This window comes from Enhydra lutris, unplaced genomic scaffold (assembly GCF_002288905.1).
Source record: "Enhydra lutris kenyoni isolate GAN:26980312 unplaced genomic scaffold, ASM228890v2 scaffoldscaffold71, whole genome shotgun sequence".
Taxonomy (NCBI): Eukaryota; Metazoa; Chordata; class Mammalia; order Carnivora; family Mustelidae; genus Enhydra; species Enhydra lutris.
Window position 1 is genome coordinate 4817526 of NW_019154155.1, and position 17883 is coordinate 4835408.

Sequence of the window (17883 nt, forward strand, 5' to 3'; positions counted from 1 at the left end):
AGATCCTTCTAGGACCAGTTTAAAGTAGGAGGTTAGGAGCTAGCAACAGTATGGCTATACTTACTGCTTTTTGTGTTGTCATGTTGTGGGAGGGAGGTTTTAAGAACTTTTACTTACCTCTTTCAGTTTGTTGGGTTTGTTTTTTATTTTGTTCTGTTTTGTTTTTTAATGACCCTTTGATTTTATTAAGAGTTAACTCTCTCTAGAAGGCACCTTACTTCCCCTTTTTAAAGGAAACTAGTACAATAGAATTGTCTCAGATTTTATTTTCAAGTGGATTATTATATTGATTGAGATAAAAACCAAAAATCCGAAGGAAAAAAGGGAAAACTTGTTTATGTAGTAGATCTTTTAATACCTGGAGAGTCCAGCTTCGACTGGTGCTGATATTCTCTTCAGAGCCTTGAAACAGCCCTCAGTACTTACAAGGATTTTAGACATGAATATTGATATTTATGCTGACATTTATATCCTAAATAGTTTAAAATTATAGTTTGCTTTTTAATGCTTTTTATTTTTGAAAGGAATTGATTTAGCCCTAGGAAAAAAGCAGTCATATTTCTCTTGATGTCCAAACCTATATGTCATCATACTGAAATGCCATTTGTAGTTGCTTTTCCTGTAAGTGATACCTCATTATGACTAAGAATACACTAGTGATAAGTTCTTTTAAAGGTGTATATTAATTATATTGGAAAGATAAATAGATTTGTATCCTGTGGTCTAATTTTATTTGACACATAGTAGTATTTATGACAAGCCCAACTATATCTACTTATATTTTTCTGAAAGACATTCTGTTTTCAGTCCTGATTCTAATCATTTTCGGTTTATATAAACATAGCGCTGGTGTTTTTATATAACAGGCACTCTGCAAAGTACTTTGGATATATAGTAGAATCAGTAATGCTGAATCTATGTAGCATCATTGGGAGTGTGCATGTGAGTGAGTCTTCCAGATGACTAAAATTACCCTTGTAAGTAATTAAATATCCCTTTTATGCAAGATATGCATTTAAAACAGTTAAACTATGTTACATATTTTCATACATTTTTAACAGAATATTCTCTACATAATTAGTAGTTTCTCGGTGCCTGAAGATCATCACCATAAATAGATCCAGAGGCCACTGATTGGTTCTTTAATAGTGACTGGACCAGACTGTTGCCGCTATGTCTGTTTTATATTATTTTTCTCTCCTGTCACTGTCATGCTATTTAGATCTCCCTTCTGCGTCAGTATATGTGACTCTAATATGTATAACTCAATGTTTTTAATGTGCTGGGATTTTGAAACTTAAAAACCCAAGTTTTTGATTGGGTTTTTGATTTGTTAAACCCTATATTAGATTGATGTATAGGTTAAAAGTAAGTGCTGAATCATGGTATAAGATATCCTATAGAGTCAGTTGTGTAGGTTCCAGTGTCTTACATATATGGTGACTGTTGTATAAATTAACAAAAGAAAATGTTGGTAGCCAGGATGATCTTTCCAGTAGAGTATGTCTGCTATTTCCTTTTTGATCCATTTTTTTCATGTACCCCAGAGACCTACACCAAAGCTCAGAACTGACTTTAGTATAATTTCTGTACTGTAGTTTCTTGTACTCCTCTTTTATGATCTGGTTCAACTATCGCCTGCTCTGTGATGCCTTTCTTAAGTCTGCCAAATAGTAAAGCAGTTAATTGGTCCTCTCTCTGCCTTCTCACAGATTTTTCTTTTATGTATTTCTATTAGAGCATTTGTTGAAATTATGATATCATAGTCATAATAGCTAACCTTCTGAAGCACTTATTATGCACCACGTGTTATGCTAAGGGCTTTATGTGTATTATTGCATTGAATACTCATTCTTTAAAAGACCCTTTGAATAATTCACAGAGATGAAAAGGTACAGCATGGGGAATATAGTCAATAGTATTGTAATAACTTGTATGGTGACAGATAGTGACTACATTATTATGGTAAACATTGATTAATGTATAGAATTGTTGAATCAGGGGTGCCTGGATGGCTCAGTGGGTTAAAGCCTCTGCCTTCAGCTCAGGTCATGGCCCCAGGGTCCTGGGATTGAGCCCCACATCGGACTCTCTGCTTGGCAGGGAGCCTGCTTTCCCCTCTCTCTCTCTGCCCGCCTCTCTGCCTACTTGTAATCTCTGTCAAGTAAATAAATAAAATCTAAAAAAAAAAAAAAAAAAAAAAAAGAATTGTTGAATCAATATGCTGTACACCTAAAACTAATATAACATTGTATGTTAATTATACTTTTTTTAATGAATAAAAAATAAATGAAAGACCCTTTGAAGTAGATAATTACTATTTTCTCCATTTTCCAAAATGGGGTTAAGTGAAGGAGAAGGAAAATATAACTTGGCCAAGTGGTAGAGCTGAGATTTAAATCCAGGCAGTTTGATTCCAGTTTCCACATTTTTCATACCTATCAGATGAAGCACAGAGAGGTAACTGGTCCAAGGTCACATATCTAGTAAGTGACAGAACTCGAATTTGAATCCCAGGCAGTTTGACCTCAAAGACAGTGTTCTTAATTATTTATTTTCAATCCAACACTCTTCTTTGTAAATTTCCTCAAAGGAAGACCTCATAATATCCGTCATATGTCTATAGAAGTGACACATAAGGGGTTCTTTGAAAAGGAGGGCACTTGATATAATAAGCACTGGGGGTTACATGCATTCTACCCATGTAACTAATCACTGAATTCTACCCATGAATTCTACCCATGAAACTAATAATACGCTATATGTTAACTAACTTGAAATTAAATTTTTTTTAAAGATTTTATTTATTTGACAGAGAGAGAGATCACAAGTAGGTAGAGAGGCAGGCAGAGAGAGAGGGGGAAGCAGGCTCCCTGCTGAGCAGAGAGCCCGACACGGGGCTCAATCCCAGGACCCTGGGATCATGACCTGAGCCACCCAGGCACCCCTGAAATTAAATTTTTAAAAGAGATTCTTAAATGTTGGAGAATGAATTAATGGACTTTTCACTGCCTGATATGTAACAGTACTAATAAGCTAGGGTTTGCTTTTATATCTTTACTCTCAGGTAAAACTTTAATATTTTGACCTTTATTATTCCTCGTCATCTCCCTCCAAACTGGTATTCTAACTACTTACCAAAGTCTACAAGCCACTGTCTTTGCCTTAGTTCAGTTTGTCAAGTCCAGCCTACCACACATAAGCCCCACATATGCCAAAGTGAGAAAGAGACTAAAGGAAATGAGTATCTGCAACAATATCTGTAACAGTAATAACAATAATAGTTCAGGGAATATGAAAACAGCAGCTAACAATTTTTTAAAAGGCCCTGAAAACTCCTGATTTTGGGGTGTCTGGCTGGTTCAGTTGGTAGAGCATGCGACTCTTGATCTCAGGGTTTTAAGTTTGAGCCCCACATTGGCTGTAGAGATTGCTTAAGTTAAAATCTTTAAAAATAAATAAAGCCATCTATAACATGCAAGGGAAGGAGAGAAAGGAAGGGGAGGTGGGAAAAGAGAGCATGCAAGGATGTGAGTAGGAAAAGCACAGAGATGAAAGAAAGGGTTGGGGAGGAATGGAGAATTGTTCATTCCTGACAATTAAATCCATCCAGTCAGTCTGAGGTTTGATCAAAATGGTTATACAGGGACGCCTGGGTGACTCAGTGGGTTAAACTCTCTGCCTTTGGCTCAGGTCATGATCCCAGGGTCCTGGTATCAAGCCCCACATCGGGTTCTCTGCTCCACAGAGAGCCTGCTTCCTCCTCTCTCTCCCTGCCTGCCTCTCTGACTATTTATGATCTCTGTCAAATAAGTAAATAAAAATCTTTTTTTTAAAAAATGGTTATACAAATGAAGTTAGGCAGGAATAGCCTTACAGGTAAATAAAAATAACAAATTAAATGTAACATTACATGTCATATGTTTATACTTCAATAGAAATGGTAAATTAATCGTCTAAATTCCATGGAGTAAGCATACATATATAATGCACATCAATTATACTAGTGGTCTTTTAAAACGTACTTTAAAATTCACCTACTGGGACACCTGGTTCACTTGGTTAGAAGAGTGTGTGACTCTTGATCTCAGGGTCATGAGTTCAAGCCCCATGTTGGGTGTAGAGATCACTAAAAAAATAAATAAACTTAAAAATTCAACTACTGTATGATAAAGGTGGCCTAAATAAAACTGATTTGTTGGTTCATCAGCTTGGAATTACAAAAGCTGTAACAGTTAGCTCTAGCTCTAACTTTAAAACAGTATTTTTTCTGTCTACATAAATTCTTTTGTAGCAAGGAAACATATTAGAAATCCTACTTTTAAGTTTGATTGAACAAGAGCAGTAATACATATCATTTAGGAAATAGACAACATTAGTCCAGGCCTAAAAGGTGTCTAATTCTTATAGTCATTTTTTTATTCTCTAGAGTCTAGCTTAAATCTCACTGTTTTCATGAGCTTCCTTAGCCATCATTACCCACAATACTTTCTTTCTTTCCTAATTTATATAATTCTTAGAGGAGCTAGTATAGGATAGTGGTTGAGACTGGGGTTGTCATACCACCTATGCTGTCAGTTTACTTGCTGTGTTAATCTAGGCAAGCTGGTAAACCTTGACAAGCCTTGGTTTCTTCTTTTGTAATTTAAGGTTGATAAAGATGATATCTCTCCTTCGGGTTATTATGAAGGTTGAGTGAGACCATGTATGTAAAGATGTTAGCACCTTGCCTTGCATATACTACATGTTTAGTTAACATTAGCTATTACTGTTAGGATTAACAACTGCACTACTGCCACCGTAATTCATATGTGTTCTGTCTCTTCCTAGAGTGTCTTCAAGTTTGTAGATGCTCAATTAAGTATTTACTTGAAGGGTGGATGAGGATGCAGGGAAAGACCAGTAGTTAGAGGTTGTAACTTGGGGGCTTCCACTTTATATTCCATAAGAGAAGTGGTAGGATTAGAATCTACAGTGGTGGGGACCTCTAGGTGATAGCTAGGTACTCAATAAGCAGAATGTGAGAGGAAATAGAAAGGATTAGAAAAAAGGGAAACATTAGTAGTGCTGACATTGGAGTTAAAAGATTTGGGGATTGGAGAGTAAGTCTCTTTATACCATGAAATAGCAGGAATTAAAGGCCACAATACCAAGTTGATTAGATGGTTAGATGGTTGAATATCACACCATCTACTAATAGAGTCATAGTAGTAGGACAAATTTTTTGGAGGTCATTTGTTTATAAATGACTTTCTAAGTTCATGGCCTATAATTCAAATGACAACTTTAAGCTCAGAAATCAGTCCATGAAAGGGAGTTTTAATTTTACCTCCTCTACTTTTTCTTATTCACTGGAGAAGATATTTAACCAAAGTTGGAAGGGATGACAATTCTTCTTCTCGAGAGTCTTGAGAAATGTCATGCTTGTGCAAGTTATAGACATACAGGCATGTGGAAAATGGTAACAATGAAATAGGGTGGTTTTTTTGGATCTAAATATCCTAGAAGGAAAAAAATTGGATTTCTTTGAGAATAGTTTTCATGTCTTGCTATCAAAGAGTGTGAGGTTTGTGCTTTTACTTCTTGGTCATTTTTAATATACCAGGAAAGAATAGGACTGCTGCAAGATGGAGGACAACATGAAAACCAAGAGAGGCAGCATTAACAGCAGTCCGTCCTGTTATGAGACCATTTGAGGAGGAGAATAAATGAGTAATTGACTCCTTTTAGTTGGTTGGAATTCAAAGTTTGTTTATTTACACAAGAAAGAATGGAGTTGGGTAAAAAGGTACTCTCTTAATTAGTCAGGAACAACTTAGATATTAGGAAGTATAAAGAAAGGCAGCATTTGTTTAAGGATTTGGAAATATACTGTATTTCCATGTGGGTTAGTTATTTTTGTTACTCTCTTAATAGACTACATATTAATTTTAGTATAAATAGAATTGTTCTATAAGCTAATAATGTATACGCCCTTACTCAACTTCTTTCAGTTTTTCTAATACACTATATTCTCTCTCATATCTAGGACTTTGACAGTCCTGTGACATTTACTGAGAAGATTCTCACCCACTCTCCCTTTCCTGTCTCATTTGTGTACTTGCTGTAATTTTACTGCCAAAGTACTTAGTGTGTTCTGGTAGAAATTAATGTTAGTCTTGTTTACCACTGTTTTCCTGCATATATTCAGTATCAGTTCATTAAAATAATAATATATCTATTACTGTATCTGCCTTACATATAAAATGTTCAGAGTATTAATAAAATTCAATTTTCTGATTATTATTATAAGAATATGGACTCATGTAATTAAAACATGCCTCTTGAGTCATTTTTGTAGTAGTAACTTAAGGGAAAAGAAAAGGAAAGACATGAATAAACAAGTTCTGAAGAAGATCGGGGTTCACATATAATACTCTCGATAGATGCTGAAAAAGCGTTCAACAAAGTACAGCATCCCTTCCTGATCAAAACTCTTCAAAGTGTAGGGATAGAGGGCGCATACCTCAATATTATCAAAGCCATCTATGAAAAACCCACTGCAAATATCATTCTCAATGGAGAAAAACTGAGAGCTTTTCCGCTAAGGTCAGGAACACAACAGGAAAGTCCATTATCACCACTGCTATTCAACATAGTACTAGAAGTCCTAGCCTCAGCAATCAGACAACAAAAAGAAATTAAAGCCATCCAAATCGGCAAAAAAGTAGTCAACCTATCACTCTTTGCAGATGATATGATACTATATGTGGAAAACCCAAAAGACTCCACTCCCAATCTGCTAGAATTTATACAGGAATTCAGTAAAGTGTCAGGATAAAAAAAATCAATGCACAGAAATCAGTTGCATTTCTTTACACCAACAAGACAGAGAAATTAAGGAGTCAATCCCATTTACAATTGCACCCAAAACCATAAGATACCTAGGAATAAACCTAACCAAAGAGGCAAAGAATCTATACTCAGAAAACTGTAAAGTACTCATGAAAGAAATTGAGGAAGGCACAAAGAAATGGAAAAATGTCCCATGCTCATGGATCGGAACAACAAATATTGTGAAAATGTCTCTGCTACCTAAAGCAATCTACACACTTAATGCAATCCCTATCAAAATCCCATCCATTTTTTTCAAAGAAATGGAACAAATAATCCTAAAATTTATATGGAACCAGAAAAGACCTCGAATAGCCAAGGGAATATTGAAAAAGAAAGCCAAAGTTGGTGGCATCACAATTCCGGACTTCAAGCTCTATTACAAAGCTGTCATCATCAAGACAGCATGATACTGGCACAAAAACAGACACATAGATCAATGGAACAGAATAGAGAACCCAGAAATAGACCCTCAACTCTATGGTCAACTAATCTTCGACAAAGCAGGAAAGAATGTCCAATGGAAAAAAGACAGCCTCTTCAACAAATGGTGTTGGGAAAATTGGACAGCCACATGCAGAAAAATGAAATTGGACCATTTCCTTACACCACACAGGAAAATAGACTCAAAATGGATGAAGGACCTCAATGTGAGAAAGGAATCCATCAAAATCCTTGAGGAGAACATAGGCAGCGACCTCTTCGACCTCAGCCGCAGCAACATCTTCCTAGGAACATCGCCAAAGGCAAGGGAAGCAAGGGCAAAAATGAACCATTGGGACTTCATCAAGATCAAAAGCTTTTGCACAGCAAAGGAAACCGTTAACAAAACCAAAAGACAACTGACAGAATGGGAGAAGATATTTGCAAACGACATATCAGATAAAGGGCTAGTATCCAAAATCTATAAAGAGCTTAGCAAACTCAACACCCAAAGAACAAAGAATCCAATCAAAAAATGGGCAGAGGACATGAACAGACATTTCTGCAAAGAAGACATCCAGATGGCCAACAGACATATGAAAAAGTGCTCCACATCACTCGGCACCAGGGAAATACAAATCAGAACCACAGTGAGATACCACCTCACACCAATCAGAATGGCTAAAATTAACAAGTCAGGAAACGACAGATGCTGGCGAGGATGCGGAGAAAGGGGAACCCTCCTACACTGTTGGTGGGAATGCAAGCTGGTGCAACCGCTCTGGAAAACAGCATGGAGGTTCCTCAAAAAGTTGAAAATAGAGCTACCGTACGACCCAGCAATTGCACTACTGGGTATTTACCCTAAAGATACGAATGTAGTGATTTGAAGGGGCACATGCACCCGAATGTTTATAGCAGCCATGTCCACAATAGCCAAACTATGGAAAGAACCTAGATGTCCATCAACAGATGAATGGTAAAGAAGGTGTGGTATATATATACAATGGAATACTACGCAGCCATCAAAAGAAATGAAATCTTGCCATTTGCGACGACATGGATGGAACTAGAGGGTATTATGCTTAGCGAAGTAAGTCAATTGGAGAAAGACAACTCTCATATGATCTCCCTGATACGAGAAAGTGGAGATGCAACGTGGGGGGTTTGGAGGGTAGGAAGGGAGGGAGACAAACCATGAGAGACTCTTAATCTCACAAAACAAACTGAGGGTTGCCAGGGGGAGTGGGATAGGGAGAGGGTAGTTGGGTTATGGACACTGGGGAGGGTGAGTGCTGTGAAGTGTGTAAACCTGGTGATTCACAGACCTGTACCCCTGGGGCTAATAATATATGTTTATAAAAATAATAAAAATACAGTAAAAAAAAAAAAAAGAAAAGAAAAAGAAGATAGGGATTCAGATCATCCAGTATTTTTGAGTATCCTACATATGTCTCTCATTCGGTATGCACTGTATAGAACACAAAGGAGCTATAAATCTAGCTGCTCAAGGAAACCAAGTGTCAAAATAAGGAAAGAGAATTAATATTTTTTAGAAAACTGAGATCAGCCAAAAAGGAGCTGTTAACTTTGAATTTTGTTGACTTTGAACTTACAGAGATTTAAGCAACTGGAATTCTCATTTTTCCCCCATTTCAGTTATAATCAGTGAATGTCACTGTGTCAAGGTAAATAATAGGTGCGGTAGCAGTAACTGTGAAAAGGAAGTAATGTGTGTCCAGGAAGGATGTTGTGGTCCAGGTCGGACCAGTACTTTAAGGAAAGTAGTCCAAGGTGAGAGTATGCTTTTGGATTTCACAGATAATACTCACATTCTGTGTCAAGATTGCTATATTGACATTGGTGATTATGTTAACTGCTGTGTTGTTTTCTTCCATTTGCTTAGGATACAGTGCCCAGCCATGGATAGGAGGTTAGTGTGGTAGTTAAAGGATTGAAACACTTTGAGTTGGACACCCCAGGTATTTTATCCTGGCTGTGCCATTTCCTTTAGTTGTTGTATATACTCTAGTATCTGTTGTTCAGTTATTGTGAGGACTAACCAAATAATTGATGTAGAGTGCTTTATTAATATAATCCCTAGCACATAGTGAGTGCTCAATAAATGTTAGCAGTAAAGATTCCAGTATTGTCTCTATCAGCATTGAGTCAAGGTCTAGGTGCCATTGCCTGAGATACCCAGAATCTCACACTGACAATACTTTACCAGTTCTTATCCTTTTAGCACTCTCCATCCATGATGTAAGTATATTTCTGAAAGCAGAGCTATTTGTCAGACATGATATATTTTATCTTTGTGAAATAGCACTTTACTTGATCTCTTGCCTCTACCTTTCTTTCTGATCTTATCTTCTGCCACACTTAAATACACCAGGCTTACCTAGGAACGAACACACACAGACACACACACACACACACACATCTCATGGTCTTTGATCTTACTTTACCTCTTGCTCAGGATGCTCTTCCTCCAGAGAGCCCCAGGCCTCACTAACTGCACCTCATTTAGTCTCTTTAAATGTCACCTCTTTAGAAAGCCCTCCTCTGAGTATCCTATCTAAAATACTACTTATGACTCTTTTATCCTGTTTAATATTTCCTTGTGGCATTTCTCATTAGCTCACCTTATTTTCTACATATATTCATTAACTGTCATTTCTTTCATTAACTGGAATAGAAGTTCCTTCAAGTTAGTATCATTCACTGTTTTGTCTTCATGCCTGAAAGAGTGATACGTAGACAATACGTAAATATTTATTAAATCAATGATTGAAAAATTTGGAGGCTGTTAGACCTAAATACTAAGTACTCTGTAAATATTATTCTGGAAGTAGCTAAGTTGGGGAATCATACTGAGAAAAGTCTTAAAATGCAGTTTCTTTTTCTTTTAGGATAATGTTGTTTCTGGAGAGATGGGAGAAAAATTGTCCCTTCGTAAACAGCGCTTCATGCAGTTTTCTTCACTGGAACATGAAGGAGAATATTATATGACACCACGAGACTTCCTCTTTTCAGTAATGTTTGACCAAATGGAACGTAAGTTGTTTTTTGGATTTTTTAAAGTTTTCTTAAAAAGTCAAACATTAAGGCTGATAAACTTCTATTTTTCAGAATTGCTAACAGCTTTTCTTCATTTTAATTATAATAATTCTTTGTGCCACGTATTTGCTTATTATTTAGACTTTACATTCTTCATGACACAAGTGTAGTTAAACTGTTTATGTATTTATCTAAGAAATACTTGTTTTGTTTATGGGTTTTTCTAAAGAGCCAAAGGAAAAACAGGTAAGTTTTTTTTTGTTTGTTTGTTTGTTTGTTTTTAAAGATTTATTTATTTGTCAGAGAGAGAAAGGGAGAGAGAGAGAGAGAGAGCACAAGCAAGGGAAGCAGCAGGCAGAGGGAGAAGCAGGCTCCCCACTTAGCAAGAAGCCTGATGTGGGACTCGATCCCATGACCCTGGGATCATGACCTGAACCAAAAGCAGACGCTTAACTGACTGAGCTATCCAGGTGTCCCAAAACAGGTAAGTTTTTAATGTCACTAAATATGTTAATAGAATAATTAATTTATCTAAGATATTAGTTTTTGGTAGTACTGATGTTCTAAAGTGGGCAAAGAATAAAACTAGATTAGGGACGCCTGGGTGGCTCTGTTGGTTAGGCTGCTGCCTTCAGCTCGGGTCATGATCCCAGGGTTCTGGGATCGAGTTCCACATCAGGCTCCTTGCTTGGCAGGGAGCCTGCTTCTCTCACTGCCTCTGCCTGCCTCTCTGCCTGCTTGTGTGTACTCTCTCTCTCTCTGGCAAATAAATAAAATCTTTAAAAAGAAAAAAAACAGATTAGAGCAGTTGGGCAGGGGGGACCAAAAATACAATGAGATGCAAAAATCCAAAAGCTATAATTACGTAATTTTAATTCATAAACCCTCAACTTTTAATTATTCCAAATGATGTTAGAAATTCTTAGTTATATTACCTAAACTAGTTCCTTTTACTTTGCAGAAAGTAAATATGGCCCTATACTCTGTGCCCTTTATTATAAAAGTATTCTCTGAAAACTTCTTAACTTCCTGCCACCTGTCAGGATGCTGGAAGTACTGCCCTGTAGGTAGCTATATGTGGAACAGTTTATATGGGCTAGGCCAAAGTGAGCAGTAACAAGTGTAAGTTGGTTGAAAAAGACTATGAAGACTTGGGAAATTATTTTCAATATTGAGGGATGACTTGAATAAAAACACAATGAATGATTATGACATGCTCTACACAGTAAGTTCACCGGTCACTAAAACCAAAGAATTGTGTTAGGGAGTGATGACAGATCAAATTGAAAAACAGATAAGGGTCATATTGTACAGGGCATTTCAGTGACCCTATGCAACCATCAGAGACTTGTATATTTGGTTGGAATGTGTGGACATCATCTTTGACCAGTGAGGGAGCAGTGAAGGTTTATGAGCAGAAAAATAAATATCAGTTATTTTGGTACCTCCTCTTTGGAGGGGAGTTTGGCAGTATGTATCAAAATCCTTAAAACATGTATTCACTTTGTGAGAAAACTTCTAGAAAACTAGTCTAAGTAAATAACTAGAGAGATCAAAAAGGTTTTTTTAAGGTAGTTTACTTTCCAGCATGTAAAGAACTTGAACATCGTCACTCCTGTCCTCACAGCAAGAAAAAAAGCTGAAAAACTGAAAGTCAGCAGTACTTCTTAGATCCATTAGAGAATTGAGAGAATCAAGACCATAAGGCATAGGAACACGAAAACTGGAGATGGACAGATACAGAGACGCAGAGTTTACCTAGAGCAGAAACTACCCAGAAACCACCACTGCAGCCAGCATCTGGTGGGAATATTTAAAGAGCAATTTGGCTAACTGCTAGAATCTGAGCTTGGGCTAGCTTGAGAGATGAAAACTTGTGAAGAACCAGCCCTGACAGTCTTATGTACTTTTGGGAGTTTTACCTAGTAGAGCCCCACTAAGAGTGAAGATCTGAGAAAAATCTTCCCTCAACGGGAGGGGAAAAGTAATCATTTTGAAACAATTCCAGAGCATTCTCTTCTCCTTAGCAAAGGCCTGCACAGACAGGAAACTTTTACCAAAGTCTAACCATCCAAGGTGAATGGAAATGCCCAACTTTGGCCTTCCTGTCTCACTTTTTTTTTTTTTTTTTTAAAGATTTTTATTTATTTGACAGACAGATCACAAGTAGGCAGAGAGGCAGGCAGAGAGAGAGAGGAGAAGGAGGCAGGCTCCCTGCCGAGCAGAGAGCCGGATGTGAGGCTCGATCCCAGGACCCTGGGATCATGACCTGAGCCGAAGGCAGAGGCTTTAACCACTGAACCACCCAGGCGCCCCCTGTCTCACTTTTGAAGGAAAACAGAAAACTGAAAGCACTTCTGAGAATCACAACCCTGGGACTGAGGATCACAACCCTGGCACACAGGCCAGTAACAGACTGAGACCTAATCATAAGATTATAAGACACTTCTCCTCCCCCACACCTCACCACACACCAGGAAGGTTCCTGTCTAAAGGGGATACAACAGAAAGAACTGTACCTCTCAGACCTTATATATGAAGGAGTCTCTAGGAAAATAAGAACAACAGAGGAGACAAAAACAAGGACACCAGAGGAAATGTTTGAAAACCTCTGACACCTACAACTATAGCAGACCATAAACTCATCCTAATGTTATTCAGATAAACATAGAACCTCATACTTAAAATATCTCCTTAAGTAAAGTTTACCTGATAGATCTTACCTGGTTCTCAGAAAACTCAGCTGACATTCTAAAAGGCAAAAGGCAGTCTGAAGAGACAAAGCAAGCATCAGAACCAGATCAAATATAGCAAAGATTTTGGAATTAGCAGACCAGAATTTAAAATAACCATGATTAATATAATTAAGTGCTTTAATAGAAAAAGTACATATAATACATATAATACATATAATACAATACATACAGGTAATGTATGCAGAGATTGGGAAACTCTTAGAATAAAAAAGAAATGCTAGAAATAAAAAACAGTATAATAAAAATGAAGAATGCCTTTGATAGGCTCATTAAAATAATGCTCTGCACCAAGGAAATAATCAGTGAGCTTGAAGACATGTTAATTGAGATTTCTTAAACTGCAAAGAAGGAAAACTGGAAAAAACAGTGTCCAAAAAGTGTGGTACAATTCAAAAATTGCTAGTGCAATACCAGAAGAAGAAAGAACAGGAGAAATATTCAGAGTTATTAACAGCTGAGAAATTTCCAAAATTATTAATAAACACCAAACCACAAATTCAGGAAGCTCACAGAATTCTAGGCAGGATAAATATTAAAAAAACAAAACAAAACACCAAAAACCCCATACCTAGGCATATATGCTTCAAACTATAGAAAAATCAAAGATAAAGGAAAAAATCTTAACAGAAGTCAGAGGGGGAAAAAGACCTTACCTAAAGGGAAACACGGTTAAGAATTATATCATACTTCTCTTCTGAAACTATGGGATGGGGGAAGAGTTAAGATGGCGGAGTAATAAGGGGATCCTGGGACATAGCTACATCAACATCAAATCATTTTAAACAACTAGGAAATCCATCTGAGGAAAAAAAATAATCTGCACAATTAGAAGGAGAGAACGTGACATATGTGAGCTTCAGAGAGTGAATTGGGAGAGAGAAAAGCCATAATATTACAGAGTGGTGGGAACCCCTTTCATAGAGCAGAGTCAGGGATGGAGGGAGAGTGGCATGAGGGTTGGAGCAAGGCTCAGTGGTGTGGGGTGTGGGGATATCCTGGGTCGCTGGGGAAGAGAATGTTCCTCTTCATGGAGTGGATTTGGAAGAGGATATTTTGCCTTTCCAAAGACAAAAACCCACCAGGCAATACTGAACCTCCATTCAGCAGCAGGGGACGGAGGCACCCGCGGATGGCAGATAACCTGTTCGTGGCTTTTTCAACATAGACTCTGAGCACATGTGTAGGTGTGCAACTGCTTTTCTGGGACAGAAAGGTGCCAGATGCAGCCCTGTGAAGCTCTCTTTCAGTGGAAGGGAGTGGGTCCACATGCCACCAGGTACTTTTAAGACTTGTTTTGAATCCCAGCTGCCAGCCAGAGATATAACACTGGAGAATTAGCCTCAGGCAGACCAACAGCCAGGCACAGATAGGCTGAAGGCAGGATTCTGATGAAAGCCTGGGTCACAGAGAGGAGATAGTTCACTTTTCTGTGGGGGCCTCCTGAAGGGCAGCAGCCTCGAGTGTCCCTCCCCTGTCAAGAGGACAGGTTGACACCATCTACCCCACCCCCAATGCCCAACAGCACAGTCAGACTTCATACAGAAACACAGCCCCTGTAGTCACTTACACCAAACTCTGCACCGCCCCCTCTCGACTCCACATGCACTGGCAAGGGAATCTTTATAAGGGCGGGTCTCCCTCAGAAGACAACAGAGGCCCTCCCATGCATCAAGGCTACTGATTGTAGAGTGTTCCAAAGCATCAGCTTCATTTCAGCTTCCTCCCCACCATTATTTTTACCCCCTCTGGCATCAGGCTTGCAGTTTTTTGTTCATTTGTTGGCTCCTTTCTTTTTTAGTTTTTTGGGTCAGCTTCCCTACCCTCCCAATTTCTTTTTCTTTGAAATCAGGCATATACTTTTTGATTTGTTTGCTTGCTTATTTGTTCCTTTTCCTTTTTTCTTGGATTGATTTTCTTCCTTCCTTCCTTCTTTCCTTCTTTCCTTCCTTCCTTCCTTCCTTTCTTCCTATTAGGCCTATCTTAACAAATAAATCCAAGAACAACAACTTAACGATCTAAACATGTCCCACCGCAAGCAAGAAGAACTCTGCAGAGGACTTGGCCCATGGGAAAGAGCAGTCAAATACAATAGCAGATGTACACAGCATGCACCAGAAACACTTCTTAAAGCACCAGGCCCTGGACAGTGTCATACAGTATTACTCTCAGAAGCAGGAAACGTAACAAGCTTTCATAACATGCAAAAGACGGAAACCTAGACATTATGACAAGGTGGACAAATTCTCCCCAAAAGAAAGATCAAGAAGAAACCACAGCCAGGGATTTGCTCAAAACAGATATAAGTAATGTATCTGAACAAGAATTAAGAACAACAGCCATAAGAATACTAGCTGGGCTTGAAAGAAGCATAGAAGACACTAGAGAAACCCTCACTGCCAAGATAAAAGACCTAAAAACTAGTCAGGCTGAAATAAAAAATGTTATAACTGAGATGCAAAATCAACTGGATATAATCACAACAAGGATGGAAGAGGCAGAGGAACGAACAGGTAATATAGAAGATAAAATCATGGAAAATAAGGAAGCTGAAAGGAGGGAAAGAAAACTGTTAGATCATGAATATAGACTTAGGGAACTCAGCAGTTCCACAGTGCGATAATATCCATATCATAGGAGTCCTAGAAGAAGAGAAAAGGGGGCTGAAGATCTATTTGAGCAAATTATAAATGAGAATTTCCCTAATCTGGGGAAGAAAACAGGCATTCAACATTCAAGAGGCACAGAGAACTCCCCCTCAAAGTCAACAAAAACAGGTCAACACCAAGACATATCATAGTGAAACTTGGAAAGTACAAAGGTAAAGAGATAATTCTGAAAGCAGCTGGAGACAAAAGGTTCTTGACCACCAAAGGTAGACACGTAAGGTTAGCACCAGACCTGTCCACAGAGACCTGGTAGGCCAGAAGGAAGTGGCATGATATATTCAATGTGCTGAATGGGAAAAATACACAGCCAGGAACACTATATCCAGCAAGGCTATCATTCAGACTAGAAGGAGAGATAGAGTTTTCACACTCCCTCTCTGTCTCTCTCTGTCAGATAAATAAGTAAAATCTTTAAAAAACATATATATTTAGGAAATGTTTGGTCAGTAGTATGAGTGTTCCAGGAAGGTACAGTAGAATGATAAATGGAAAGAGATTATTGGATATCGTCACTAGCATGAGTCATTAGGACCTTAAAGAGAGAATTAGAAGGACGAGAACAACAGGTATATATAGCTTTTTCTAAAAATTTTGGTTATAAAGGGGACAAAACAGAATGATAGTATAGGAGAAAACAAAGGATAATGGAAGAATTCTTTAGAAATATTTTATAGCCAAACAACTCTTGATTATCAGAAATGTCAGTGCTGTGTCCTGTACTATAATTTATGCTCATTTTTTCATATAAGTGTTTCGAGTAGAGATTATAAAAATTGATCATCATCCTCAAAATATTAGGGGATTATATACTTGTAAATAATATGTATTAGTGTTTGTTTTCTCTTCACCTAATTCAGTGGCTCGCTTCTTTGATTTTCATTAAACATTTGTATTTTCTTCTTCATCAGCTATTACTCTTGTGCTTAAAGTCATCAAAGAATCCCTTCCTTTTGCAGTTGAATCTAGTTTTTGCTTTACCTTACTTTAGCCACAGACCTATGCTAAGTCTTCTAATCAAGTTCAAAGTTTATATGGCTTTTTTCTTTGTTTCATTGTTGTTTTTATGTAACCCTTGATTTAACCAATTTAGGTTCTTATAACGTTTGCACTTTATTAATTGCATTGGAATGTAGTTAAACTATCAGAAGGCATTTAGCTAAATCAAGAATTCAGTAATTGCAGGCCAAATAATACATCCTTTATACCTATGATGTACTTCACCTTTATTTTTCATCATGGGCAAGAAGAAGAATAATCTTGGTGCATTCCTGCGGATCATACTGAACAGCAAAACAAGGAAACCAGAGCCAACCCAGTGACCCATGATCTTCGTGTATAAACAGAAAGAAAAAAAACAATCTGAGATTTATTAGATCCTAAACTCATTTTTGCCTAGTTTGTATCTTTCAGAACTTTTTGCAAATAATATACTTTGCTAATAGTAAGTGATGGAGATGTAAATCATCCAAGTGGATGCTGGATGCTTATTTTTCATTTTTTCCTGGATTTGGGGAAGATCAGTGTCATCCTTAATTTGCTGTTGCATACCCTAATACTGTAAAAGCATAGTCTTTTGAGAACTAGGTTATGTGGTTGAAACACCATTTTTCCTTATTTAAGTTCTTTTACGTTGAATACCAAGTTGCTGTTTTCTACTAAATTTGTTCAGCCTTACAGTTCTTTTATTCTCAATTCCAGTGAACTGTATTCTTATTATTCATATCCCATGACCATTATCTGAAATTGCTTCAGTTTAGAAATTGCAAATTACAGAAGTCCACTCTCTGGCAACAACGTTATCAATTATCCTTCCACCTTACCCACTTCCTAATATCCAATACACCTATTCTTGACCTCAGAAAAGCTTCTAATCTCAATTATTCCATTATTCCTAAACTCTCAGCTCTTCTGGATTTTCCTCCTTTTCTGTAGCTACATCGTTCGTTTGTCACTCACTAATAATTGCTTTCAAATATCTTTCTTCTCTGTCCTTTTTATTGAACCTAGCCTGCTAAGAACTATTGGGAGAAAATCACATGGTTCTGCAGATCGGAGCCACTAAATTCATGTTTTTCAACTTCACCTAGATCGTCTAAAGCATTTAT

General features: G+C 37.6%; 1 protein-coding gene across 5 annotated transcripts in view; it reads left to right on the forward strand.

Moving 5' to 3' along the window:
* The window catches only part of LOC111159887 (mitochondrial calcium uptake 2), a 155933-nt gene that overhangs the window by 39243 nt on the left and 98807 nt on the right, over positions 1-17883 (forward strand). For 3 of the 5 annotated variants that reach the window (XM_022522547.1, XM_022522549.1, XM_022522548.1), the window contains exon 2: positions 10209-10353. In XM_022522547.1, the coding sequence (XP_022378255.1) occupies positions 10209-10353 (145 nt within the window). Of the gene's footprint in view, positions 1-4650; positions 4679-10208; positions 10354-17883 lie in introns of all 5 variants that reach the window. The other 2 variants (XM_022522551.1, XM_022522550.1) reach the window with 2 other exon arrangements.